General features: G+C 38.6%; 1 protein-coding gene across 1 annotated transcript in view; it reads left to right on the forward strand.

The window, feature by feature from the left end:
* The window catches only part of Dzip1 (DAZ interacting zinc finger protein 1), a 57,229-nt gene extending 36,282 nt beyond the window's left edge, over positions 1 to 20,947 (forward strand). The window contains 9 exon segments of the mRNA XM_047552403.1: positions 3,725 to 3,784; positions 8,792 to 8,931; positions 12,250 to 12,412; positions 12,718 to 12,850; positions 13,210 to 13,263; positions 15,199 to 15,389; positions 16,691 to 16,824; positions 18,336 to 18,501; positions 19,910 to 20,947. Coding sequence (XP_047408359.1) covers positions 3,725 to 3,784; positions 8,792 to 8,931; positions 12,250 to 12,412; positions 12,718 to 12,850; positions 13,210 to 13,263; positions 15,199 to 15,389; positions 16,691 to 16,824; positions 18,336 to 18,501; positions 19,910 to 20,022 — 1,154 coding nt within the window. The 3' untranslated portion in view covers positions 20,023 to 20,947.
* Positions 20,948 to 21,207: the final 260 nt, after the last annotated feature.

Consider the following 21,207-nt stretch of genomic DNA (forward strand, 5'->3'; position numbering starts at 1 on the left):
TACTGAAACCTAACACAACACTGGTTCAAGCAATAGTTTGTTGTCCAATATGTGACAGGTAGAATATTCTAGAGCTCTGGTGGCCTGTGACTCTTATTGGGAAGAAAGATGGCTTCCTGAGAGCACCATTGGCCCAAACAGTGTTGCAGAAACAGCACCACTGAAGGGAATTCTCATTTCAGCAGGATTGGATCCTCTAAATCATGATGGGTCTGATCCCTGCTGGGTGAGGTGATCATGGTTGTGTGTAATTATAAGGGGAAGTATTTGCATGTGGCTGACCTCCTAGATGGACAAAAGGATCATTAATGAGCTCCCCCCTTATAGAAGAGTTTAACATGTCACTTTATAAGGATGCCTTTACTCCAGCAATGTCCCATGCCATTCCTGCCTTCCTTCCCATCACAGACCAGTGAGCAATGACAGATAGTTATGGGCTGTCCCTCTGTGCAAGCCTAAGGCTAGGCACAACAGAGATACAGATATGCATGCATCAGAAACAGGCCACCCCCAGGAACTTACAGTGTATTAAAGAGACCAAATGCTCATAATTATGGTACCAGGTGAGAACCATTGGTAAAACTAAATGGGTGCCCAGGCAAGGAGGAGATTTTCTTCATTTGGGGAACCCTGGAAAGTCTTCCTGACGTTTGGTCATTTGAATTGTGAATTTGAACATGAACATATTGGGATGGCACCCTAGACAGGGAAAACAGTAGGCGGGGAAGGTAGCAGGAAAGCACTAGATGTAACAGAGGTGCAGAGTAGTTATTTGGCCAAGCAGAGAATGCAGAAGAGACTTGAGGGAAATCAGGTTGTTTGAGACTCTCATGGTGGCCTGCAGGTGGTTCTTTGGGGAATGTGTGTCTGCTGAATGTGCCTGAGGTTGGGCATACAGAACTGGGGAGCTGGGCTATGGGAAGCTGGGCCTGACCAGAGCATGATCAGAGAATCAGACCAGCTTGGGATGTTGATGATCTTGGATGTGACCTTCCTCCTCTAGGAATCAGGGCCAGTGATGAGACTAGAGAGAGTGAACATAGCAGTCATTTTTTGTTTTGCTTTGTTTTGTTTTTAGATGTTGATAGACCTTTATTTTATTCATTTATTTATATATGGTACTGAGAATTGAACCTAGTGCCTCACACATGCTAGGCAAGTGCTCCATCACTGAGCCACAACCCCAGCCCCAACATAGCATCAGTTTAGTGGAACTGGCAAAAAAGCAAAGCCAAATATTGGGGGCCAGGGCAAGGGAATGGTCAGAGTGTGGTGAGCTTTGAAAATGGCTGGAGAGCAGTGCCATTTGGAGAAGTCAGGGAGATGCATGGAGTGAGCACCAGCTAGGAGGCATTGTAGCTGCATGGCTGAGACTGAACTAGGTAAACAGAGTCTAGATTCACAGCCATTTTGTTAAACTGTGGGCTTAGGTTTACTTGCCTACCAGATGGAGAAAATAGTAATGGCTCTCAGAGGATCGAATGAGGCATGAGCTACCAAGTCAGCACTGGATAAATGGTAGTTTCTAATGTAAGGATGAGGAAGTCCAGCCAGAAGTAAGCCAGTGGAACAAAGGGCAGGACAAGAAGTCTGGGAACCATTCTTCTGGGGGTAATAGTAGGAAACTGATAGAGGAAAAATCCTTCTAAGTATTTCAGCTCTCAACCTAGAGGTCTCAGCTTAGGACAGGAACTGAGGCAATCAGAGACAGACCAGTGGCTTGCACAGCATCAGAATGACAGCCCTTCCTCCCTGACAGCAACCTGGGCCCATTTGACTTGGGAGCTGGGTTTTGGTCACCGTCACATCCCCAGCCCTGTTGTAGCAATCTAGCATTCTTCCAGAGCTACCCCTGGCTCCACAGAAAGGACCAGGTTTTGACTTTGGCAGTTTATCCTGTCCCTAGAGAAACAAGTCATAGGAGTGTCCTACTAATGTGATGACAGTAAATACATGTATACTGATTTTGTGAAGATTTTACCCAGATTTTCGTCAACTAATTTTTGTCATTTTCATGAAGTACAGTAAAATATAAACTATGTGATTTTTTAAAAACTGAAGTTAGTTGTCCTCTGTAAAACTCTGTTCTCAGCTGTTCAAACTCATAAAGTAGCCTGTTTGCACAATTTTAATATCTAGATGCTGAATAACAAATTTGAAAGACACATTACTGGTGGTCAGCAAGTATGGCTCCTAGATGAAATTAAATGTATGCTTCTTCAAGGGGCTGTGTCTGTGTTTCAGAATCACATTATCTCCTGTTTAGTAGGAGACCGTGTTCCAAACGTTCATTTGAATGTGGTTTAAAGGGGCTGGGGTTGTGGCTCAGTGGTAGAGTACTTACCTAGCACATGTGAGGCACTGGGTTTGATCCTCAGCAACACATAAAAAAATAAACAACAAAACAGAGCTTAAAAAAAATATATATATATATATTTATATTTTATATTTTATATATATATTTTATATATATATAATATATATATATATATATTTTTTTTTTTAAAGAGGTTTAAAATGCATTTCTTCCATACTGCCAATTTAGGTATGTTGACTGGGTTGCTGGCAAAATCATAGGAGCCCATTTATATATACCTAAATCTACCCATCTGTCTGTCCATCCATTCATACATCCATCCACCCATCTGAAATAAGAGTACCAGGAAAACATTTAAATAAACTAAAAATCAAACCCTCCAAGTAGGAGGATTAGATCTGTGATATCTTAGGTCCATCATGCCTAACCACCTGGGCAGCACTCAGTAACTGTTGGTCATTGTCCTCTGACCCATGCCCTCTCTGGTGCTTGGGGTCGAATGAAATGACCTTCCCTTGGGGATGAAGGTGGAACGCTAGATGGGGAGGAGCTCTGTGTCAAGCTGAAGGCAAGGGAGCCATGCACCACATAAGCCAGACTGTCCCGCACCGTGCGCCTTTGGCCAAAACCTGACCTTGCCCATGAAGGAAAGGTCTCTCCATTTCTAGGGTGGGGCACCCGCTGCTGGCAGGTTTCTTTGTGTATGCTTGCAGCATTCCCCTAGGAAAAGTAACCCAGAGAGCTAAACCTCCCCAACTGCAATTGAAATACTGGTGAGATTGGGAGCAGCCTTTCTTAACCTGCCCAGCCAGTGAAATATTTTCATTCATTTTCTTTTATTTCTAAACTTTCTTTTATGTGTATGTGTATATATATTTGTTGTTGTTGTTATAGATGGACATGATATCTTTTATTTATTTATTTATTTATTTTTATGTGGTGCTGAGGATTATTTATTTTTATGAACCCGGTACTCTATACATGTAAGGCAAGCGCTCTACCTCTGAGCTACAGCCCCAGCTATTTCTAAGTTTTCTATTCAGATATCCAAAACATTTTATAAATAATCAAACATTATTTATAAATCAAACATTTTATAAATAATGAAGAGGTTTTTGCATTTTTACCCTTTTGTCTTCAAAAGGCACCAGCTTGATGAGTGAGAAACTTTAACTTATTTCAAAATAAAATTTCCTTAGGGTGGAGTTAATGGAAGATACACAGAAATAGAAGATGCCATGAAAAAGTGACCAGTTTTAACTGACTTGATATTTTTTCCCAGTAAATTCTTGGCATTTAGGCATGACTAAAGCATCATGGAATTCTATCTTTTGAAATGGTTTGAAAGGAAACTAATGTGACTGCTGTTGTCCTATTTGTACTATTCTTGTTTTTCCTTATTAATAGAACAGGCATATTCGTCGCACATACTGGAACCCATAGAAGAACTTTCAGAAGAAGAAAAAGGTAACCAAGGACTTGATCAGGGTTTATCTGCATAGATTGTATGTATGTACTAAAACCCAAGCCTTGAGGATATGTGCCAGTGGTTTATATTTGCATGAACATCCTAATTTCTAACTGTATCAAAATCAGGAAGGACATTTAGGTTCGAATTATATTTTCAACTTACATATAGTATGCTGTTACCTTATTCTCCCAATGTTCTATTATATTTTCCCCTGCTCTGGAAGGGGAAAATCTTATGCAAGCAGATGAATAAGAAGTTTCCTGTGTTGGGACTTCGAAATAAAAATTTAGGTCTTTATTTCAATACAGGTATTTTCTGAACAGATGACAAGCTGACACACATGCTGTACACCAGATGATAGTAAAATATTTGTGCCAGAGTGATAATTTCTGATACCATGAATCTGAAGTGACTGGATAAAGTACCCATTTCCAAATTATTTTAAATATCAAAACAAATTATTTTAAATATCAAAATATTTTAAATATCTGGATGTAGAATATTTATGTGTAAAATAATATCTTCTTGGTAGAATTTGGGAGCTATCACAGGTTTGGGAAGATAATTAAAATTACTACTGCTTACTCAAATTTATTTGGCAGTTGTCAAAATTATTTTCTATGAATTAATTTTTGAAGCTCATGAAAAATTGTGTAAATTACACTGAGTATTTTCTTAATGTTAGACTTGTAGATCCTGAAAACTCTATGTTGAATCAGTTTATCGTAATTTTTTTCCTTATTAACAATACTTTACCAAATATCACTTCTTTAGGAGAAAGCAAGTTGATAACACATATACAGGTTCTGGTTTATCATTTTTTGTTCAGGAAGAAAAGTTAAATTGTATATTCTAATATAATTAAATTCAGTATTGCTTATTAACTTTTATGTTCTCTAGGATTTTATAAAAATAACTTTTAACAAGGCTACACACAATCTAAACACTAAATTGGGTGTATTCATAAAATCCACATAATGTATATTTTCAGGTCTTGGTCGTGCCATGTTAACCATCAGTTCTTTTTAAAAGTATTTTAATGGCATTTGTTTACATTGCTTCTGTGTGTCTTTGCAATTTGTCTTGACTTTCTATATGTTAGAATGGTTTAGGATTTCATATCTTCCTAAGTAATGGCTCACAGTTGGCACTTATTTTGAAAAGCATTATTTTAGTTGCTTTGTTTCTTTAAAATTTCTTTGTCATTGCTGTTGCAGTGTTTAGAAACCTGATTAGATACAGTAGATATCTACTAGAGTATAGATACAGTAAAGTGTAATAAAGCCATACAAAGTTGTTGAGGGGATTTGTGGATATTCTAATGAGCATAAATTTGAAATATATATTGTTGCCTTCTTAGGGGATGTTTGCCTTGTTGCATTGTCAGAAAAAGAAGGGGGTTGTCAATAGCAATTATTTTGAGCAGCCTGAGGATGTCCACAGCCCAGATGTTGAAGGGGAAGCCTGCAAGGCTAAGTTCATTACAGAGACTGAGATTTGAGCTACACTATTGGAAACAATTTTGTAATATGTTGCAATATTTTGCATGAATATCCTAATTTCTGACATCTCTTGAAAAAAATGGAAACCTTGGGGTACATGATCCACTTGGCAACATTTAGCAAGACTGAGTAGCAGTCACTGGCTCTACAGGTGAAGAAAACAGTGCTTTAAAACATTGTCTTTAAGCAATTTTCAACCATCCTTGCTGGCTTCCTGGAAACAGGATGAACAAACCGTATCCTATTTGAGTTCTGAATAATGATGCATCATTTACTTGTAAGTAACATATTTCTTCTGTTCTACTTGTATATTGTTACATGTCCAAGACATAAAATCCCTTCTTCTCTGAAGATTTTGGGAAATGTATCAGGAGGTTCACAGAAAGGGTCACATGATTTCAAAACCAGAACTTGGTCATACGATTAACACATTTAAAAACCAAGTGAGTGAGGTCTTGGAGAGGAATTGGGGTTTCTCACAATCACCTGGATGGCTCTCGACTTGCAGCTCCAGGTTCCACCCATGGCACCATCTTGCCTAGGTCTTAGAGTTCTTCTGCCCCATACAAGTTTCAGATCATTGCTCATCGATATCATCACTGGTCATTATCATGTGATTGGCAATCATGGCAGGTTGCCATGTGGGCATCAGTGCTACCATCACTGGTTGTTGGGGAACTGGACTGGGAAAGAGTCCAGTTTGCCACTCCCTATGTGTTCAGACACCGCTCTGGTGGGAGACAGGAGAGCGCTTAGGACCTCAGAAAACACCCAAGTCCAAGTGCTGCAGAAACCAGTGACTGCATCCTTCTGGCGCCTCTGTGGTGTCTGCATGCCGGCAGCAGATTAATTGCCAACAATCAATTCCTCAACCTGTGCTAACATTTGCAGGTAAACGCTGGTGGAGCTAGATTTTGACAGTAGTTTGCAAAAAATGCAATGACTGTTAATAAAAAGTAATTTAACACATGCACATTTCTTTGTACTTGCTTTTTGACAGCTGTTTACAGGCATATTCAGCCTTGCTGTTTTGTAGGATATTGGAGTGTGAAGGCTAGAAGGGATCTTTAAAGGTCATTTTATTTTTCAAAAACTTGAAAAACAGGAGAGTTAGAAGGCTGCCCCAAGTTTTTGAGTTTAGTGACTGGGCTAGAACTAAAATCCAGATTTTCTGCTTTCTATAGTTTAAAGCAAAGAACAAATAAAGGCAAGGTGGTATGGCTCAGCAGGATTAGCTAGGTGGCCTTTGGGGAAGTCTGGTCTCCTTGTGAAAAATAGGGGAGTTTGTTGCTGGATGGTAGATAAAGCCCCTTGCAACTAGAAAATTCTACATTGCACTATAATTACTTCCTTATCATGAATGGTCTGTTGCATGTATGGTGTAACTAATGACATGTATGGGCTATTGTGCATGAGCCTGGCCATCTGCTTGCGTGTTTTAAAATTTTATATTGGAGGAAATGCCAATCTCTAGAGTTTTGTCTTTTTGAGCAGTATATGCTCTAACTAAAATCTCCACCTGTGTTGATTTTTTAAAGTGATTAATTCTACATCTATCTAACTGCTTTATTTTTTCCCCTGTCCGCTCTATATTCTTTCTCTTGCTTCTGTCACCTGTCTCATCCTTGAAAAATTCCCTACAAAGGGCTTCCCAGTAATTCAGGAATGGCTTCCCAAAGCAATCACCAATATATAAATTGGGTTTGAGGACAAAGGGAAAAGTTTGTTTAATGTGCCTTACATCATTAAAATGAACTTGTCATCAGGTTTGAGGGTGACCCCAGACACATTAGCAAATGAATACAACTGGTAACAAAGGCTATGAGACTACAACTGAATGTCTTCCGTTGTAGAGCCATGTTTTTCCTTTTACATCTGAGACACTGGCCAAAAAATTATTCTTGCAAATTGGGTCAGGTGTATATCTATTTCAGTGACCCCAGTCTCTTTCTAGGTACCTCTTTTTATTTTTAGCTCTAGATGGTTGCAGACTCAATAACCAACTAAAAGTCAGAGTCAGTAACATGGTAGCTGCAGCTCAGCTATTTAGATTTTGATGATTGTTTGTTTTTAGGACAGAAGTGCTTGCTTTTTTTTGGGGGGGGGGTTCAGAATATTTTTTGAAACCTTGGTGGTTAGTTGGCAGCATGAATGCTAACAATATAAGAATTAAGATGACTTCTGATTTTTAAATCCTGTAATTATTTAATTGCAGTTTAGCAGGCTGGAATAGCAAAGTATAGAAAAGTATCTTCATGCAGAAATTTTTTTCCCTCCTATTGAATGTACAAATAGTAATTTGATGAATTTTGCTTTCAATAAAACTATACTAATTTATCAGAAATTCTTCAGTACTGGAATTGAGTGGATATCTAGAAAACATCTTAAACAAAAGGCATTTTGTTTAAGATCTTCTGCAAATCAGAGTGCTGTAGTTACCAGAAATCCCATCTACTGAGGTGACTGAGGCAGTGGAAGAGTTTCTCAGGGCTGGGCTATGGCCCCATACCTAGGGATGGCTTTCGTGACCCTTGTTGGATAAATGCCCTTGCTTGGAGATTAGACTCCAGAATGATAGTATAGTCAACACATTTCTCCCATATCTGGCTTTGGACATTCATGTGGGGTCTGAACTGCCAAACATCAGATCTCCTTAGTTAAGTCTTCAGTCAAGATCTCCTTAATCAAGCCTCGGATGGGGGCACTCAGACCTGCAAAGGTCTCCTTCTCTAAACTCTCTTGAACTGTGTGGGAGTAAAGGTGGAGTAGGATGGACCGGGTCTGTAGCTTAGGGGTAGGGCGTCTGCTTAGCATGTGCAGGGCCCTGGGTTCAACCCCAGCACCATGAAAAGAAGAAGAAAAAAGGGAAAGAAAGGAAAAACTGAAGAGAATGTGGCCTATTGTTGGTTTCTTGGGTTTTACTTATGGGTTGTTTGAAACAAAAAAATATTTGCCTGAGATTTTGTTAATCTCTTTTTCATTTTGGCAGCTATCTTAGGGGTATAATAATTGCCACATTTTGAAATTTTGTATGAACATAACTTCTACTAAATTTATTACTTTAACATTTTTACTTATTTAAAGAAATTGGACTTTTTCTTTATATGATGATATATCAATTCTAACTAAACTTAGAGATTAACTTTTCAGGAAATAGTGAAATAGTTCTGATAAAACATTAAACTTCTAAACAAAAATTTTCCACTGTGCTTCTGTAGGTGCACATATATTCCTTATATTATTTAGCTTTAATTTGGTTAAGCAGTTAAGAGTCTTTAAAAACAATGATGTTTTGAAGTAGACTTAAATTATTTTAGGAGCTGCAACACTTAAGCATTATTGATATGTTTTGCTGCAAGACTAAAATGTCCAAAAACCTGGAAACATCACAAATGCTTACTTGCTGTTTTAAGTGATTCTTTGCCATTTTCTGCTTGGAGATTGAATGTATTTGTTTAATTCCTTTTTAACCCATTTAACAAACAAAAAACTTTATTTCAGGAAGGGAAAATGAACAGAAATTAAATAACAAGGCACATTTAAAGAAAGCTTTGAAGACTCACCCCTCCCTCACGAAGGAGATAAGAACTGTCTTGGAGCAGAGCTTGGTGGAGAAACTGGAAACCCTGGGAATTAATGCCTGTATGTTTGTTCATTTTTGGAGTACTTACGGGTTTGTTATATTTTGGTTTCTTAGTTAGGAAGAATCAAAGAACAGAAGGCATGTCAGTTCTGTCCACATTTGGAGACCAGAGGCTAATACAACCGCTCCGTGGACACCTGGGTGGCATTCCTAGGCCTGACACTTTCTTAAAACCTTAACAGATCTTACTCATTTAATCAGAGAAACAAATCTCTGAAATAAGTGACATTATTTTCTTCATTTTACAGAAATGTTATTAAGTAACCAGTAATGTGGTATAACTAGTAAGAAAGATGCAAGGGTTTGTATGTGAACAAGTCACTTACGGCCTATGTTCTGATATTAACCCCCCAAATCATTGCCTATTACAAAATCAGCACTTAGTAAATACGCGCTGGGTGGGTGGATGAATTGTATTTCATGGTGTTGCCACATTGAATAATTTCGTTACATCATATTACCTATAAACTCCTTTTGCTTTTTACATTTGTATTGACATATATAAAATGCACAAATCTTAAGTGAATAACAGTGAATCTTAAGTGAATAACATACACATATACACCTATATGTGTATGTTCCTACGTATACATGAATATACAGCATGTTTATGCATATGCAAAAGTGTAAGGCCACATAAGCATGCACACAGCACATATGTGTTCACATGTGCATTGTGCATGTGCACTTGTTTTATACATGGATTGTGTAGTGTACATGCAGTGTTCCATGTAGATATTTGTATGCAGATATATGTGTGTATATACGTGGCTGTATGTGTACGGGTATGAATGCATACATATGGGTATGTGCATTTGTGTATACATGTATGTGTATATAGATATATATGAAGAAACAAATGTATGTATGTGAATGTATTTGTGTTTACAGGCTTTTGTATCTGTGTTATATATGGGTTTGTATGCATGTGGGTATGTGTATATACATGTATATATACATGGGTAAGGTCTGTAACCAGCATCCAGATGAGGAGACGAAACATTTAAACACTGGAGAAGACTCCCTTACCTTTTCCTAATCAGTATCATCTACTCTGTAAACCAAGGTGATAGGTATTCTTAATTTTGCTTGTTCCTACATCTCATATAGGTGGAATCCTATAGTGTTTAGTATTTTTTATCTTTTCCTTATGATTCGTCTGATTCCTATCTTTTGTTTCAGTAGCAGTAGTTTGTTCTTTATTGTATTGTAGTGTTCTATTATATGAATATACTGTCATTTATCTCTTGCTTTGCTGATGGACTTGTAGGCTTCCAGTTTGGGGCTCTTCTTGGCTATTAATTTTTGTACATGTCTTATGGTGAACATAAACCATTAAAATATTTCTATTTCTTGGATATATGTCTAGGAATGAAACTGCTGGGTCAAAGGGCGAGCGTAAGTATAGTATAATAGATACTGTCAAATAGTTTTCTAATCCATACTGTCCCTAACTGTGCACAGGAGCTCAGTTGCTCCACATCTCTCACCTACTCTTAGATCTACCACCCCATTTCATTTCCACAAAGTCTTTTAGGTGAGTTTTGACCACACTTAGGGTGTTGGAATCAAGGACATGCGTGGAAAGTCTCTAGCTCCTATGCAAATTGTTTCTGGAAATAATTTTTCATGTTGGTTGTCTGCAATATGGTTTGGGGGTTTTAATTTTAGTTGATACATTTCCTTTTATCATAAGATGAATTTTTTAAAAAAATCTGTTTCTTCCCTAATGCTTAGAGAGGGTTTTGTTTTGTTTTGTTTTGTTTTTTTGGTGCTGGGAATCGAACCCAGGGTACCTCTACCAACTGAGCTATCTCCCCAGTCTGAGAGGGCTTTTAATTTGTTTTGTTTTGCTTTTCTTTTATCTGGTCTTTAAGAATTAGATTGGGAAAAAGTGATTTGGAAATCTAATTTTATTTCCAGTTGGATCAGTTGTCCCAGTATCATCTGTTGAATAATCCCTCCATTCTCCACTTATTTGAAATGACACTTTTACCAAATAGGAAATTTCTTTACATGTTTGTATTTGATTTTGAACTTTAAGTTGTCCCTGCGGCACCCCCCCCCCACTTTTTTCTTTTGTCAAAACCATACTGATTTAATTGAGCAACTTTGTCATGTATTAATATCTTATAGAGGCCATGGCTGCTTCATTAGTTATCTTATAGAGGCCATGGCTGCTTCATTAGTCCTCTTATTACAAAAAATTTCATAGCAGTTGTTTCGTTTTTCATTTTCCAGTGAAATATCTCCTTTTCCAGACTAAGCCCTGTTGGGATTCTGATTGAAATTGCTTTAAATTTTGTATATTAGGAAGTAGTGACACTTACAGCATTAGGTCCTTCCATTCAGTCACAGGGTGTAGAAGACAGACAGACATGTGGTAGGGCTCTGATGACAGACAGTACAGAGAGAAGTGAGGAAAAGTTGGTAGGGTTGATTGAATAACTGAGATCAGAGAAAATTTCTTCTTGGAAAAATTTTGGCACTTAATCTGATGACAGATTTTTTCTGCCTTGGGCAAGGGTGAGTGGAGGGGCCCCTCAGGATGGGGAAGGCTGCAGGGCTTTAGAGGAGGTATTGGGGCGGGGTGAAGATGGGAGATGGGTGTGTGTGTGAGACACTGTTATTAAATAATTAGTTTTCTTCTAAATTCCCATCAAATCCAGATTAATTTTCTCAGCTTACCTCTTTAATTATGCTAGTTCCATAACTGAAAGCTACCTTTGAGTCTTTCTCTTTCCTGTGGAATAACCTTTAAGCTTTCACGTTGGTATTCAGCCTCCTTTTCTGTCCTCCTCACCCAGGCCTTTGTAACATTAGTCTGTGGAATATGCTTTGGATGTTTTTGTCCCAGCAACCTGTCTACCTCATGAGGTGTCCCTACCCCCATGTTTACCCATCTGGAAATTCCTTCTAGTTTCTACTTATTTGACTCCACCTCTCCATAAGGGCGCAGCTCGGCCTCCTCTTCAGCCTTCTCTGGCTGCTGGGGCCTCTGATGGCTTCCCTGGGATTCTTCCCGCCTTGGCGGGCTCTTTCATCCTTCTCACATGGCCTTGCCTCACAGTCAACCAGTCAACAATAGTCTTACACAGATCTGACATTCCCAAATGCAGTGGGAGTTCCTTTTGGGGCCAGGACAGTGTTACATTTTGGGGCACCCATGCACACACCCCTCCCCGCACACACACATACCGTATATGCAGCTGGAGCCCAGGAAGAATGGACTGAAACGGTGGTGGTGTGGTTAGTGCTGACATACGCCCGTGCAAGGAGAACGTCACAGCATAACAGGTAAACCTTATTCCTTCAGGATATACGTGGTATTCCAAGTGAGCACTTGAATAGAGTGCTGAAAACTGTGCATTCAGCAAGGCATGAGAGAGAAAGAAAAATACCCAACATTCAGGAAATTCGAGAACTTCTTGAACATCAGGTCAGCTGTAAAATCGAGGAGAGAGGATTACTCTCTGCAGGTGAGTCTTACCGACTACCATTTCATGGCCACATTTGGGAGCTTAATTTAACCACCTTCTACAGTTCTAAATGGTTTACAAATGTTGGTGCTTTATGGACAACTCTCTTACTGTTTGTGCTGTTGAGTGCCCTGTCTTGAGTTTTGTTTTCACATTTAAAAAACAAAGCCCTTGAGTCTGGACGGCAGACTCTGGAGACAGGCTTGTTTCTTCCCTCAGTACCACAGTGTTGCACTATGACGTTTTGCTTTTCACTTACTGACTATAAAGGAAACAGAGACTCATGAATGACACTGCTCTTCCAGATAAGCCCAGTGTTTCTCAAATGGAAACCCTTTCAACTGGAGAAGTACCCAAAGCAATCCAGCTTCCTCCCAAAAGCAGAATATTGGTTAGACAAAGGCCTGTTTATACTGATAAGACTGCTGCTGTTCCAAAGTGAGTATTTTCAACCATCACAGATGTTTATTTATTTATCATTATTATTTTTAATTGTTCGCCCTAGGCAGCTGGGGCAAGCTCTCTCCCTCTTTGAGCAGTAAGCCCATCATGGGGGCCCGGCTCTACCACCTCATTTAAGCCTAATTACCCCAAAGTCCCTACCTCCAGATACCATCACACTGGGGATCAGGTGTTCAGCACGTGAATTTGAGTCCCTAACAGTGAATCACATTTGCAATAGTTGCTCTCCTTTGTTCATATAAGTAAAACACAACAAATCCCCAATTCCATAGAAACTTGTTTATACTATAGTGTTCACTCATGCACTTTAGAAACATTTTTCTACTATTTCTTAGAATTAAGAAAAATGTCATAGAAGATCCTTTTCCCAGAAAGTCATCATCTGTTACGTGAGTACTGGGACAGGTGGGGGGCATTTTAACAATTTTACTGGGCTTCCTTTCATTATAAATGACTATCTTTCAGTTAATTGAGCATTGTTGTTGATTTGTGCTTCCTTTGTGATGTGTTGTGTGACGTGTCTTTATCGGTTATTGCCTAGGTCCACAGCACCTGCCACATTGTGGTCTCCATGATTAGGGGCCACACCTGTCATTCCCATGTTCTCCCCCTCCTCCCAGCTGGAGTGGAGTAATTTCTGCACAAGCAGATTTAAATCTAATGATGGTGTTGAGTTTTAATGGCCAGATCTTTGACGGCATAAGTTTCAGAAGTTATTTTCATGTCCTATCTCTTATTTGATGACCCTAGACCTTATTTAGGTTCTCTAAGGATACTAGGAATTCTTGGTTCATCATCTATCAGTTGTGTGCCATGGATTCAGTTGACCTCTGTTTTAAGCCTCAGTTTTCTTAAAAATTTTCTGTGATATGGGATAATGCTGCCTTTTTCACAGGATAATTTTACAAAATAAAACTGGGGCGGGAACTGTGGTATATATATATATATATATATATATAATGGAATATTACTCTGCCATGAAGAAGGATAAAATTATGGCATTTGCAGGCAAATGGATGAAATTGGAGAATATCATGCTAAGTGAGATAAGTCAATCTCAAAAAACTAAAGGACGAATGATCTCATTGATAAGCGGATGAGGACATATAATGGGGGGTGGGAGGTGTTAGCGTTAGTGTTAGGGTTAGGTTTAGGGTTAGGGATAAGGAGGGTGGTAAGAATGGAGGAAGGAAGGACTGTATAGAAGGAAAAGAGGGATGGGAGGGGTGGGGGGAAGGGAAAAAATAACAGAATGAATCAAACAACATTGCCCTATGAAAATTTATGATTACACAAATGGTATGCCTTGACTCCATGTACAAATAGAGAAACAACATGTATCCCATTTGTTTACAATAAAAAAAAAAAAAAAAAAAAACTGGGGCTGGGTGCAGCGGTGCACACCTGCATCAGAAGGCTGAGGCAGGAGAATAGTAAGTTTGAGGCCAGCCTGGGCAACTTAGTGTGAGAACCTGTCTCAAAATAAAAGTAAAAAGGGCTAAAGATGCAGCTGCATGGTAGAGCACTTGCCCAGCATCCATGAAGCCCTGCGTTCAAGCTCCAGTACCACAGAAATAAATAGTTAAATAAATAAAAAGGACTTGGCTCAGTGCTTGGCATTGGTGGGTACTCAGTAAATGGTAGGTATGTTACTGTTAGTAATTGTGAATTAGACTAATTTATTGTGATTGAATCTCATCATTATTGCTTTATTCTGGAGATACTGTTGTCATAAAGGCGCTGAGGCACTGAACAATAGAGACAATAAATAATGGTTCATCTTTCCAAAGCACTTTTCATGAACATAATTCCATGGGATGAGTTTTTTTCATGACTAAATCAACATTACAAGACCAATGTGTTGTCTGGAATTTAGGAACTTACAGATATTCTTTAAATGAATAAACACTGCTCAGAACTTCTATTTCACTTTAGAATTGGGATATTTCATAAATGAGATTGTGTATGTAAATGACATTTTTAAAGATGGTTTTCTGGTGGGAAATGGTTTTCCTTTGCTGAGAAATGTTTTTCTTAAGCATATAAAAACTAAGAATGTTAAGAATGCACATATTTGGGTTTAGAGGAGAAAGACTGTACCTTCAGTGCACTCTGATGACCGAGCCACGTGGTTGGCGAGTGTGGGTCTGGAGTGACCTGCACGTGGCTCCTGGTCCTCCCGGCAGTCTTGTCTGTGGCCATGTGGGGTTAGTTTGTTGCCCCTGGGAGTGACCTGCGGAGGTTCCCACCACTTTAAGAGGCGTATGATTTGTAAATCCTGACATTTAGAAAACAGCGCCGTGCTTTGGTTTCGCTTTGTGTAGGACACCTCCCTTCAGTTCAGAGGAAGAGCTGGATGAGGACGACTTCATCCAGGCATATGTGTCCCCAGACTTACTTGTGCAGTCCTCCAAAAGCAACAAGACTAGCTACGGCAAGAGCAGCATCAAAAGCGACACTGACTGGACTGAGGGAAGTGAGATGGAGGACTCTGATATTTCTCCCAAGCCCACAGGTGAGCTTGTATCACTGGAAAAACCTTCTGGAAGTTATCTAGGACAGCGGTTCCCAGCTGGGTCACCATGTGCTGGGAGTCTGAGCTGGGAGGGTACGCCAGGCAAGGCTGGGGCTCATTCAGAATGTGCTGCCTAAGGAGGGTGGATGCACTTACTGGCTAAGCCATCTTCTAGTTGAAGGACAGGAAGGAACTGGGGATCCCTGGCTGCATGGGTTTCCCAGCACTCCTATAACACAGTACCACAAACTGGGCGGCTTAAACTATAGAAATGTCTTGTGTCACCATTCTGCAGGTTGCAAACCAAAATCTAAGTATTGGCAAGTTCAGTCTTTGTGAGGGCTGTGAGGGAAGGATCTGTTCTGCACCTCTGTCCTTGGCTTATAGATGGCCACCTTCTCCCTGTGTGTCTTCACATCTCTTCCCCCATGCATGCCCTCTGTCTCAATTTCCCACTTTTATAAGGATGGTGGTCACAAAGAGCAGGGCCCAGAGCTGGGGTGGTGGCTCAGTGGTAGACTGCTTGTCTAGCATATGTGAGACACTTATATATTATTTATATGTGGCACTCAGCACCACATATAAATAATAAATTAAAGGTCCATCAACATCTAAAAGAAATATATTAAAAAAAAAAAAAGACTAGGACCCACTCTTAGCGACCTCCCTCATTTAATGACCTTGCCTCTAAATAAAGTCACACATTCTAAGGTACTGGGGGTGAGGGCTTCAACCTATGAGCTGGTGGAGACAGAATTCAACCCATTAATACTGTTCTAATGCATTGTACTGACTTTTGGAGATGGGATGATTTTAAAGACAGACAAGGTCCCAGTCTGTGACTGCTGATAACATGCTAGAGAAATAGAGTTCTGTTTAATATAACTTAAGAACTATATATTTTAAATCTATTGCTATTATTATTATTTGTATGTACCCTTTAGTTATATAATTATGTAAACTCTAACCAGTGCACTTGAAAGTAACTCATATTGTTTTGGAAAATACCATTTAAATACTCAATTCACACAGATTACATCACTGAAATAAGTTTCTGACCACATAATTACATGAGATCGTTCTTGGTTAAAATGAAAACTTTTGTAGCTTCTTTGGAGGATCATGATTATTTTTTAAAGGACTTATAAGAGTTTTAACTTTTTAAAAAAATCTCAATGTATCAGTTAATTTTATTTTAATAATATATAAGCTCTTTGAAAGTTGCTTGTAAGGTTATTTTGGAACTGGAGAGAGATGCAATTTTTAACAACTTTTCTGACTAATTTCTGTTGCTCACATAGTAACCTCCATTAAAACACTGACTGAAAAAGTTGAAAAGATGGTTTCACAGCAAAAAAATGTGAATAAGCCTGTTGGTGGGATTAACGTGACTGAGGCATTTATCGGGAAAGAAGGATTACAAGAAGAACTAAAGGTGAAGTCACTTTTACTTATTAAACATACATTAATTTATCTCATTAAAATATAATTATTTAATAGAGTTTGAGATTTTCACCTCAGTATTACATTTTTCCTCTCCATAGAGAATCAGATATTAGAGTCATAATCTGAAAAGTTCAAAATCTGCAATGTTTCCAAGTATTATTATTATTATTATTATTATTGGTATTGGGGATTGAACTCAGGTGCCCTTTACCACTACATCCCCAACCCTTTTTATTTCTTTTGAGACAGTGTCTCGCTAAGTTGCTGAGGCTGGCCTCAAACTTGGAATCCTCCTGCCTCATTTTACCAAGTCACCAGGATTACAGGGAGCCACCACACTTGGCTCAAAATATTAAACTTTTTGAACATGAACTTGACACTCGAAAAGTTTCAGACTTGGTCTGAGGAAGTAGCTCAGTGGTGGAGCCTCTGCTTAGTATACTCAAGACCCTGGGTTCAGTCCCACAAAGAAGTTTCAGATTTTAGATTGTTTTGAATTTCTGATTTTAGGGTTAGGGATGCTCACACTTGGTAAAATCTATGCAAATGTTCCAAAATCTGAAAAACTGTATAATCCGAAACACTTTTGTAAGCAGTGTAGGGGATATCCAACCTGTGATAATGCATCATATGTTTATCACAATATCAAAATTCTGTCATGGTATTATTTGATGCTTGCAGATATTACATGACTTGAACAAAGAAACTTGTGAATGGTTAGATTTTGGGGCCTCCATATCCAAGTCCAGGAAATTTCCTCCTGCCTTTGTGTGACAGGTATAAAATTAGGGACTTTTCAGGAATTAGTTCTTTCTGGGAGCTGGAGTCAGTGGAGAGATGCTTTAAAGATGTATGTGAATCCAGAGTCAAGGGCAGGCCCTTGCTTCCAGTTCTAACAGCCTGGACGCCAGAGAGTCTGTGGCTGGAGCTCTCCTGTTATATTTTTGGAAAGCCTGTGTTGCTTGGGTCTTCCAGTAGTAGTCATTCTTTTTTAAATTTTTCACTAAAATTAGATTTAATTCCTATCCTGTTCTTCTGTGGAATCCAGAGCATTCTGTCAAACTACTTTTATTAGTTTGTGTTTCACAAGCTGAAAGTGACAAAAAGCCATGTGTCATCAAAAGAGAGCTAAGTGCCTTCCTTTGGGAAGGGCAAGCTGCAAACATACTCCTTTCAGGGAGGAGCCATTCCTGCAGGCTCTCTGTGATGTGTGCCACCCTGACCTTTAGAATTTCTTGCCCCTTCAAAGTAGTTTCTGAAATTTTCTAAATTCTTAATTCATAAAGAAGAAAAATATACTTCTGTGGCATGAAACAAGAAAGACAATTCCTTCGGCTTTTAAAACATAAACTTCCAAATCCAGTTCCTTGCCCTGCAGAAATCCTAGATTTGGAACCTGTGATTCCCAGCTTTTCTTACTCAGTGTCAGCCGCTCAGTGATTGAGAAGCACTGACTGTTTCTTGAAGAAACATGAATTCTTCTCCATGCATTTCTTTCAGTGTGCAGATGTGGATGACGACGACTGGGACATATCATCCTTAGAGGAAGAAAACCCCTTCGGGAGAAAAACAGGGAAAGAACAGAAGGAACCAGTGAAGAGTGAATTTAGTTCTCCTGTGCCAAGTGCCTGGGTCACTTCTAAACCTCGGGGATCCAAAGGAGAAGGTTTGCTGCTTTCTTCTTCAGTCCATTTTTCTGATAGTTTCATCTCTATAAGTATCTACTTTAGATGTCATCAGACAACCAAGACCAAGACCTTGATGCTTTATGTCATTTGAATAAGGACCATGTATAACTTACTGATTTGTATATACTTAGCAATCAATTTTATTTCATAATTTTACTGATAAAAAATTGAGTATATTATAAAATATCTATAGAGATATTCTCTTCATGAAGATAGAAGGGAAGGAGAGAAGTAGGATGTGGTACCCATTGCCCAGGACTTGTAGGAAACAGGGCAGAAGCTCACATGCCCAGATCCTATAGGAGACCCAGTCTGTGGCTAGATTTTATCTTTTTTTAAATCTGAATTTTGAATGACAATTGTTTTTATTTGTTCCTGTTTATTTGTTATACATGACAGCAAAATGTATTTTGATATATCATGCACACCTGGAGTATAACTTCCCATTCTAGTGGTTGTACATGATATGCAGTTACACTGGTCACGTATTCATATATGAACATAGGAAGGTTAGGTCTGATTCATTCTACTGTCTTTCCTATTTCAATCCCCCCACTTCCTTTATTCCCCTTTGTCTACTCCAATGAATTTCTACTCTTCCCTACCCTGCTTACTGTGTATTAGCATCCACATATCAGAGAGAACATGTGGCCTTTGGTTTTTTAGGATTGGCTTATTTCACTTAGCATGTCTCCATTTCCACCCATTTACAGGCAAATGCCAGAATTTCATTTTTCTTTATGGCTGAGTAATATTTCATTGTGCATATATACCACATTTTCTTTATCCATTTGTCTGTTGGACAGCACCTAGTTGGTTCCATAGCTTAGCTATTGTGAGTTGAACTGTTTTAAACATTTATGTGGCCAGATCACTACGTATGCTGATTTCAAGTCTTTTGGGTATGTGTCAATGAGTGGGTAACTGGGTAAAATGATGGTTCCATCCCAAGTTTTCTGAGGAATCTCCATACTGCTTTCCAGAGTGTTTGCATGAATTTGTAGTCCCACCAGCAATGTACGCATGTACCTTTTTCCCTACATCCTTGCCAACATTTATCGTTACTTATATTCTTGATAATTGCCATTCTGACTGGAGTAAGATCTCAAAGTAGTTTTAATTCGCATTTCTCTAATTGCTAGAGATGTTGAACATTTTTTCATTATATTTGTTGACTGATCATATTTCTTCTTCTGTGAAGTGTCTGTTCTGTTCCTTTCTGTGGCTGGATTTTATAGGAGCTTCTACATAGCTCCTGGGAACCAGGGGCAGAGGTTCCTGATCAGATTCAGACACTGAGTGATAAATGACAGAGTGAAATTATGGACTTTCTCAGGCTTACCAGTGTGCCTGTTTAACCAGTGGGACCTCTTTCTCCTCCCACAGGACGTCAGGAAAATGAATCGAGCACACTAAAAAGCGGCTTTGTAACTCTGGCTGACTGGGGTGACCCTTCTCGAATGGAGCACATTAAAAAGCAGCTTAGTAACTGTGACTGACTGGAGTGACCCTGCAGAGACATAACTGCAGAAGCCAACAGGAGTCCAGTAGTGGCTACATGATTCCCAAGCTCCTGCCTTACAGTGCTTCCCACAATTACTGGGAAGCTGGTTCAGAGGACAAGGGTCTCTTTAATGGTACTTGGTACAGTAATGACAAACAAATTGTCCACAGTATTTGGAAGCATATAAAGGTGTTTGGCTTCTTAAGAATAACATGTCACTGAAGTCATAAAGCATTTTCTTTAGAATGGTACTGTAGTGTTAAGTGTATTTTTTTCAACTAATTTTTAAGTGAAAAAATTTTCAACTTATCACAGGTTTTAGTTTGAATTATTACCACTTTTTAAATATATCTTAGGTATATTGTCACATTGAAAGTGTTTATATTATAAATTCTCTTACTATCTTTAAAATTGAATTAGTAGAATCTGCAAAATATTGAGTTAGATGGATTATTTTTCATATATAAGTTTAGAATAATATAGCCAGGCCCATGTTAAATACATTTTTCTAAATTACTTGGATCGTATTCTGATTTGAGTCATTGTAAGCATGTTGCTACGTTATTTTCTGCAGTGTAGTCTTTATCTTGGATATTTCATGAATAAAATGTAGCTATTTTAAATACCAGTTAATTTATCATAATATGGAAAGACTGAGTCATCACTGAATCATAGGTGTATGTAGATTTTTTGTTTGCTTTTTTAAAAAATACCCAATCCATATTATAAAATACCTCAGAACTGATTGTTATATTCTTGAACAATGACATTGTCAAAGACCAGATTTTTTTGCATTTTTTTTATGCTTGTGGTACTGTCTGTACTTTGTCCCCTCACCCCAAAAGTAGCATTTTAACTAAATGATTTGTTGGGTTTTGGATCTTTTTGTCAACCTTTCCAGTAAAGCCCTTTGCACATCATTGTGACTGCAGCTGATTCTTAAAAATGATTCCAGACTTAATCTGAGGGTGCTTACAAGGGAGAAGCTTGCCCTGGTAGCTATGCCACATAATATCCTAACCTCTAAAAACTGTTTGCACCTTCCCCAGGTAAAATAAAAACTTATACCCATTTCAAACCTTTAAAAAATTCCTGCAACTTCTCATAGGAAGCATTTTATGCAAATATACTCACTTTACATGGATGTTTATAAAAGCTCTTCTGAAATATGAATCAAATT

This window comes from Sciurus carolinensis, chromosome 5 (assembly GCF_902686445.1).
Source record: "Sciurus carolinensis chromosome 5, mSciCar1.2, whole genome shotgun sequence".
NCBI classification, from domain to species: domain Eukaryota; kingdom Metazoa; phylum Chordata; class Mammalia; order Rodentia; family Sciuridae; genus Sciurus; species Sciurus carolinensis.